Source organism: Bufo gargarizans, chromosome 3, assembly GCF_014858855.1.
Source record: "Bufo gargarizans isolate SCDJY-AF-19 chromosome 3, ASM1485885v1, whole genome shotgun sequence".
NCBI classification, from domain to species: Eukaryota; Metazoa; Chordata; class Amphibia; order Anura; family Bufonidae; genus Bufo; species Bufo gargarizans.
Window position 1 is genome coordinate 551081197 of NC_058082.1, and position 8155 is coordinate 551089351.

The window sequence follows — 8155 nt, forward strand, 5'->3', positions numbered from 1 at the left end:
GGAGGCCATATTGGTTGTCACCCAACTTTCTCAGCAACTGATATAAGTAAGAAATGACTGACTCTTAAAGGGATTTCCATCCACTTACCTTCTCTTATTGGAGCTCCTGGGACAGGTGAAGGCAGAACCGGAGAGCTGCTCGGCGTACAGACCGTATGGACAGACCTGCGGGTTATTCTGAAGAGCAGGAGACAGTGAGTTCTCCATTTTACAATTCCACATATTGTTCCAGTGTACTGCCAAGTTCAAGACCTCTGCTTGCTGGCCATGAAGGAAAGCATTCAGCAGGACTCTCTCCGGAATGTGCAAGGCACAGTAAACAATGAACGTTCCCATTCATAGACAGCAAGCAGATGGCATTGGACAGCAATCATGGCAATGGAGAAGTGTTGACATTTTCATTCTGCAATGATGACGCTTTATGTAGAGATTATTACAGATTATTACAGATTATGACACTGACCTGTCCCTCAGGTAAAGCGCCAGGACATCGAAGATCCTCAGAGGAGAATTCATTGCCAAATCCGGAGAGGTACTGCAGACAGAGGGAGAGGTTAGAGGTAGCACATGCCTCAAATCTCCTGCAAACAATGTAGTGTCCTGGAGCAAGGGTACTGTGAAGTCTGGACATTTGACTATTTCCCCTATGTAAAGTTAAAACTTCTTACTTTATTTCTCTTGAAAGGGATAATTTATACTGTTTATTACTGTGTTACTGCATTTTATATGTAAATTGGGATATATATCCTGTTCATTTGTACTATATTTGCAAGGCTCTGTGGAAAGGGTTAATGATTAATGAACAGAGAGACTGCTAGGACTTTGAATGAGAAGCTGGTACTTTTCCACAGCTGCCATAGAGTTTAAAGAAAATCATGTTTTGAAGGGAAAAAGTCAAAGGTTGTTTACCACCAAACCCAGTCTGACCTTTTGAATGTCTGGTTATTTAGTTCTGTTGTTATGTCTGGAAACTTGTTTTTGTCTGGAAAAAATGCTGTGTCATTGCCATTGAGTATCATCAAAGCTCTAATGTTAGGCTTCGTTCACAGCACCGTTCAGCCTTTCTGTGGTTATATAGCCAACACTAGAGAGAGCTCTATATATATATATATATATATATATATATATATATATATATATACAGATTATACAACCACCACTAGAGGGAGCTCACTACGTACAGATTATACAGCCACCACTAGAGGGAGCTCACTACATACAGATTACACAGCCACCACTAGAGGGGGCTCACTACATACAGATTATACAGCCACCACTAGAGGGAGCTCAGTACATACAGATTATACAGCCACCACTAGAGGGAGCTCACTACATACAGATTATACAGCCACCACTAGAGGGAGCTCACTACATACAGATCATACAGCCACCACTAGGGGGAGCTCACTACATACAGATTATACAGCCACCACTAGAGGGAGCTCACTGCATACAGATTATACAACCACCACTAGAGGGAGCTCACTACATACAGATTATACAGCCACCACTAGAGGGAGCTCACTACATACAGATTATACAGCCACCACTAGGGGGAGCTCCCTACATACAGATTATACTGCCACCACTAGAGGGAGCTCACTACATACAGATTATACAGCCACCACTAGAGGGAGCTCACTACATACAGATTATACAGTCGCCACTAGAGGGAGCTCACTACATACAGATTATACAGCCACCACTAGGGGGAGCTCACTACATACAGATTTTATTACAAGACCCGGAGGCTCATATTGCTATTCTCCTTCTTTACTCTGACCAATAGCAGCAAAGATAAAAATAAATATTGAACATTTGAACAGCCCCTCCCCATAGTCCCAGTATAACAGGCCACTCCGCCTGCAAATCCTCCTCTTTCTTTGCTGCTGACCGCAGAGATAAGTACCTGTGATATTTGTCTGATTACTATTACTGTTTCTCTTATTGTAGTTTTTTCCCTTTTGGGTTTTATGTGATACTCTATTGTTTGCAGGTTGTTTTATGGGATCTCCCATTGACTTTTGCTGTGTGATTCCTTAGCACAGCTCTGGTGACCTGTGTTCAGGGGTACCCTGTGTGTCCGATTATCCCTTTGGGGGTTATCATCCCCTTCTGTCTGTGCCTCTCCCTATCAGGGTTTGTTACTTCTGTCATCTGACTGAGTTTTTTCTCTCTCCCCGGCTTGCCGTTCGCACTGCGCACCTCCCCTCGCTCTCCCTCCCCCATCCGCTTATCTTTCGCGCCGCGGCTCACCTTTGATCTGGCCGCCGGCGCTCCTGCTTGCCGCGCTTCGCTCCGCCCGAGATCTCGCGAGATCTCGGGCGCTTCCGCTTCCGGGTTCAGTGCGGCGCTCCGTAGTCTCGGCGCGCACTGTCCTGCATCTGCTCCGGCTCCTGTGCTCGGCGGCCTCCCTGCTTACCGGTTCCCGCTTCTTTCTATCAGGTTTCTCCCCCACTCTAGTTCCTCTCCCTGGCTGGGGAAAATCCTCACCAGCGGAGTTCTTAGGGTAGGATTAGTGTTCAGTTTAACCCCTTTCACTACAGATATAGAGGCGGGCTGTGTGATAATGCCCCATACAGATCTCAGTGGGCAGGGCCCTATGGAAGAGGATATGCCTCAGGCTGATTTAACCCCTTCTGGGGATGATTGTGAGATTGGGACACCCTCTGCGGATCCTTCCCTGGTTTTTCAAACTACCTTATCTAATGTGATTGCTGCGGCCATGGGATCAATGACTTCGGTCATTTCCCAGTCTATTGCCCAAGCCCTTGCAACCCATCCAGCTGCCTCTCCCACCCCACAGCCCGCTACGGTATCTAAACCTACCGGGCCAGGGCCTGCCTCCAGAACAAGCTTGACTGGTGACGTTGTCTCCACCAATGTTGGCGCGCTGGGTTCGCGCAAGAGAGCCTGTACGCGTCAGGCAGAACATACGCGCAGTTGGAAAAGTGCTAGAGCACTACAGGATGTAGCGTCCGGCTCTGAAGTCGGTTCGGATGAGGAGGCTTTAGGTGACGCCTTTGAGGAGGCAGAGGACGACCCTTCTGGGGTCATAGATTCAAACCCTTTACCCGGGTGCAGCTCCATGCTTTCGGCAGCAGACGCGTCTTTGACGGACCCGTCAGGGCAACCTCTCTTTGACCCGGATTCCCTACACCACCCTCGGTCTGCGGAATGGTTGCCGTTGGAGCATGTCTCCAAATATTTGGAGGCCCGAGTGCGTTGCCCCCTCTCCAAAGAGGCGCGCAACAAGCTTAGGGCGGAATGCCCCAGACCCGTAATTCCCAACAGGGTGTGCGAGACTCCGGCGGTAGACCCTAAAATGACCCAATTCCTCACCAAATCTGGGTGGAATCCGAGGAAGGGTCTGGAGTCGGCCCTGCGTGCCTGTCAGGACAAGCTCCTGGACATATTTGGCCCCCTGGCAAAGATTTTTGATCTGGCCGAGGCTGCCAAGGCCGAGGGTAAACAGGTAGACCCTCTAGAGCTGCGCGAGTGGGTGCAGCGCGCGATTTGCGTGGCAGGAAACGTCAACACGTCCCTGGCCATTGAACGGCGCAAGGCCATTCTTTTCAAGATTGAGCCTAAACTCTCCAACTTGGCGCTCACGGAAGCCGGTAAGGAGGCCCAGGGCTTGCTGTTTGGCGAGTCCTTTATTAAGGACTTAGGCCGTTTTGTTGGTGCCTTTACAGCACTCGATAAGGCCCAGAGTTCAATGAAACGGGTGTTTCACGGTAGGGTCTCTACCAGGGCCGGCAGTTTCAGGGGCCGTCTGTCCGGCCGTGCCCACTTCCAATCCCGTGCTACGGGCAGAGGCTCCTTCTCCCAGAGACCTGCATTCCAGGAGCAGAGGCGGGAGACATCATCTTTCTTCCCTTCCCGGGGAGGATCCTGGAGACCTAGAGGATACAGAGGAAACCCTGGTTCCAGACGTCCTTATGGTAAGACCGATGCCTCATTTCAATTCTTCAACTGTTTGTGTAGGGGGCAGACTCCAGCTCTTTTCTCGAGCTTGGTCGCGCATCACCTCGGACCAATGGATTCTCTCCACGGTCAGGGGTTTCCACATAGAGTTGACATCTCCTCACCTATCCATCCCGCCCCCACATCCGGCAGTGCTGTCAGTAGAGAGCCGCATACTTGTGGACTCAGAGCTATCCGAGCTCTTCCGCAAAGGGGCCATAGAGCCGGCTCCGGCATCCACTGGTGCGATAATCAGCAACATTTTCTTGGTGGCGAAAAAAGGGGGCCAGCTTCGGCCCGTCATCAATTTACGCGCTCTCAACGCGTTCGTCAGGTACCGCCATTTCAAGATGGAGGGCATCCATCTCCTGCGGGACCTGCTTCAGGTGGGCGATTGGATGGTCAAGTTGGACCTGAAGGACGCGTATCTTACCGTCCCTGTCGAGGACGCGTCCAGGAACCTTCTATGTTTCCTTTGGAAGGACAGGATTTGGCGGTTTACATGCCTCCCTTTCGGCCTCTCTTCTGCTCCGTGGTGCTTCACCAAGCTGATGCGCCCTGCTATGGCCTGGCTGCGCAGTCGGGGAGTTCGTCTCATCGTCTATCTGGACGACATCCTGATCATGGCACAGGATCATGCAGTATTACTGAATCACCTTCGCTGGACAATGGATCTCCTGTCGGATCTGGGTTTCCTTCTCAATCAGGAGAAGTCCTGTCTCACCCCGGCTCGCGAGATGGAGTTCCTGGGGTTTCTGGTGGATTCCACGGCAGGGACTCTCAGCCTACCGCCGACCAAGGTCCGGTCCATTCGGAAGGAGTTGTGCAGAGCCAGGTTGTCTTCCCAGATCCCGTTGCGTCAACTAGCCAGGATCATAGGCCTTCTGGCTTCTTCCATCCAGGCGGTCTTCCCAGCCCCACTACACTACCGGGCCCTCCAGCGACTGAAGATTTTCCACCTCCGGAGGGGGGCTTCCTATGCGGATTGGATTTCCCTGGACGAGGAAACCAAGGAGGAGCTATCCTGGTGGATCCACAATTTACAGGCTTGGAACGGCAAGGCTATTTTCGGTCATCGCCCGGACTTCATGGTGGATTCGGATGCCAGCCTGTCGGGCTGGGGAGCTCACTGCGAGGGGATCTCAACCGGAGGCGGCTGGTCAGCGGACGAAGCGGGATTCCATATCAATGCGCTGGAACTGTTGGCAGGTTCGTTCGCAATCAAGAGTTTCACGAGAGACACGGCCAAGGCTTGCATTCAACTTCGCATGGACAACGTGTCGGCAGTGCGTTACATCAACGGCATGGGCGGTACACGTTCCACCATCCTATCTCGGTTGGCGAAGGATTTCTGGGACTACTGTCTGGACAAGGAGTTGATCGTCTTGGCGGAATATCTTCCGGGCGTCCAGAACATTCGGGCAGATTGGAGCTCTCGATATCTCTCCGACTCCAGCGACTGGCAGTTAGATCCGGCAGTGTTCCGTTCCTTAACGTCTCTTTGGGGGCCTTGCTGTATCGACCTGTTTGCCTCCCGCCTGAACACGCAGCTGCCACGTTTCTACAGTTGGCGCCCGGACCCGGAGGCCGAGGCTGTGGACGCATTCCTACAGGATTGGTCGCGGGGTCTGCTTTACGCATTCCCCCCCTTTCAGCTGATCCCCAGGACCCTGATTCACGTACGCCGTCATTCAGCGGATCTGGTTCTGCTGGTCCCGTTTTGGACTTCCCAGTCGTGGTTTCCTCACCTTCTGGAAATGATGATGGAGACCCCGTACTTGCTCCCGACATCTCAGACTCTCCTCCGAGGTCCGAATCACCAGCTACATCCTCTCCTCCTGGACGGTTCTCTGCGCCTGTTGGCGTGTCGCATTTCAGGGGTCCCTGGGAGGTCCCGGGAGTTTCGGGAACAGCTAGAGTCCTGTTGGAGAACGCTTGGGCCCCAGGGACCAGAAGATCTTACAGATCTGCCTGGGGATCTTGGGATCGCTGGTGCGTGGCTAGGGACTTGGATCCCGTTTCGGCTCCTGTGACGGAGATCTTAGATTTCCTATCTTCTCTTTTCGACCAGGGCAAGGCATATCGCACGATCAGCCTTTTCAGGTCGGCCATTTCTGCGTCCCACCAGGGGTTTGACGGTACTCCTGCGGGGCAACATCCTTTGGTGTGCCGTCTATTGCGTGGCTCTCGGATGTCTCGGCCTCCTAGACCTAGATTTTCGGCTACTTGGGACGTGTCTTGTGTCCTCTCGTTTCTAACTTCTTGGCCTCAGAATTCAGACCTGTCCTTAAGGCAACTGTCGGCGAAGCTGGTCACTCTTTTCTGTCTAATTTCCTGCAAGCGGGTGTCTGACGTCCGGGCTTTGGATTATGATGCCCGCTCGTATACTCCGGAGGGGGTCTCCTTTGACATCTCTAGGAGGACCAAGTCTCACATACGCTCAGTCGCTTATCCGGCTTTCCCGGCCTCGCCTTCTCTCTGTCCGGTGGAATGTCTCAAGGAGTATGAAGCTCGCACTTCCATTCATCGATCACGGGAGTTTTCTCATCTTTTCCTCTCTACCATTCGTCCGTTTGCCCCGGTGACCACTCCCACGCTGGCCAGGTGGATGAAGTGGATCATGGAATTGGCGGGCGTGGACACTTCCATTTTTTCGGCGCATTCTGCTAGGGGGGCATCCGCTACCTCTTTGGCGGTGTCTGGCGCCAGGTTGGAGGACATTTTGAAGTTGGCGGACTGGTCCAGAGTGTCCACGTTCAGAGAATTTTACTTTCGGCCAGGTCCTCACGTTTTCTCATCAATCATTGAGAATTTGTCTTAACTTTGAACTCGCAATATGAGCCTCCGGGTCTTGTAATAAAATCAGGTGATTTTCCTATTTCATGACGTAAAGTCATGATTTTATTAAAGACACGGAGGCGAGTATTGCCCACCCTGAGTTCCCTCCCTATAGGTATGTTTATTATTCTGAATGATGTTTATTCTGCAGATAGTATTGATTTGTGTCATACACATGTTGTTCTTAACTCTATGAGTTTTTTTTCCTGAGTAGGTTTGTTCGCAACCAGTTGATTTTGGATGCCATGTCCCAATTTTTGTTACTGTCATTTTTCTGTTTTTTCACCTTTTCAGGTTGAGACCGGCCCGGTGTGCGGTGTCTGTTGGTCTACGTCGTCGGCAGTTCGGTTCCGGCCGTTTGGTTGATGTGGACAAATCAAGGAGCATCCTTCGGCGCTGTTTCCGGCTCTTCCCGTTTCGCTTCCGGATGGAAGGCGGTTGTTGTTCCATGATGTTCTGGGACTCTTGGTTTTTCCGGTTCTGTTGGATGTTCGGTCTTGCGTTACAAAGAAAGAGGAGGATTTGCAGGCGGAGTGGCCTGTTATACTGGGACTATGGGGAGGGGCTGTTCAAATGTTCAATATTTATTTTTATCTTTGCTGCTATTGGTCAGAGTAAAGAAGGAGAATAGCAATACTCGCCTCCGTGTCTTTAATAAAATCATGACTTTACGTCATGAAATAGGAAAATCACCTGATTATACAGCTACCACTAGAGGGAGCTCACTACATACAGATTATTCAGCCACCACTAGAGGGAGCTCACTACATACAGATTATACAGCCACCACTAGAGGGAGCTTACTACATACAGATTATACAGCCACCACTAGAGGGAGCTCACTAGATACAGATTATACAGCCACCACTAGAGGGAGCTCACTACATACAGATTATACAGCCACCACTAGAGGGAGCTCACTACATACAGATTATACAGCCACCACTAGAGGGAGCTCACTACATACAGATTATACAGCCACCACTAGAGGGAGCTCACTACATACAGATTATACAGCCACCACTAGGGCGAGCTCACTACATACAGATTATACAGCCATCACTAGAGGGAGCTCACTACATACGGATTATACAGCCACCACTAGAGGGAGCTCACTACATACAGATTACAGCCACCACTAGGGGGAGCTCACTACATACAGATTTTATTACAAGACCCGGAGGCTCATATTGCTATTCTCCTTCTTTACTCTGACCAATAGCAGCAAAGATAAAAAGAAAATATTGAACATTTGAACAGCCCCTCCCCATAGTCCCAGTATAACAGGCCACTCCGCCTGCAAATCCTCCTCTTTCTTTGCTGCTGACCGCAGAGATAAGTACATGTGATA

General features: G+C 50.8%; 1 protein-coding gene across 1 annotated transcript in view; it reads right to left on the bottom strand.

The window, feature by feature from the left end:
- Window positions 1-3090, bottom strand: part of STYXL2 (serine/threonine/tyrosine interacting like 2) — a 10780-nt gene extending 7690 nt beyond the window's left edge. The window contains exon 1 of the mRNA XM_044285868.1: window positions 3075-3090. Within this exon, the coding sequence (XP_044141803.1) occupies window positions 3075-3090 (16 nt within the window). The remainder of the gene's footprint in view (window positions 1-3074) is intronic.
- Window positions 3091-8155: the final 5065 nt, after the last annotated feature.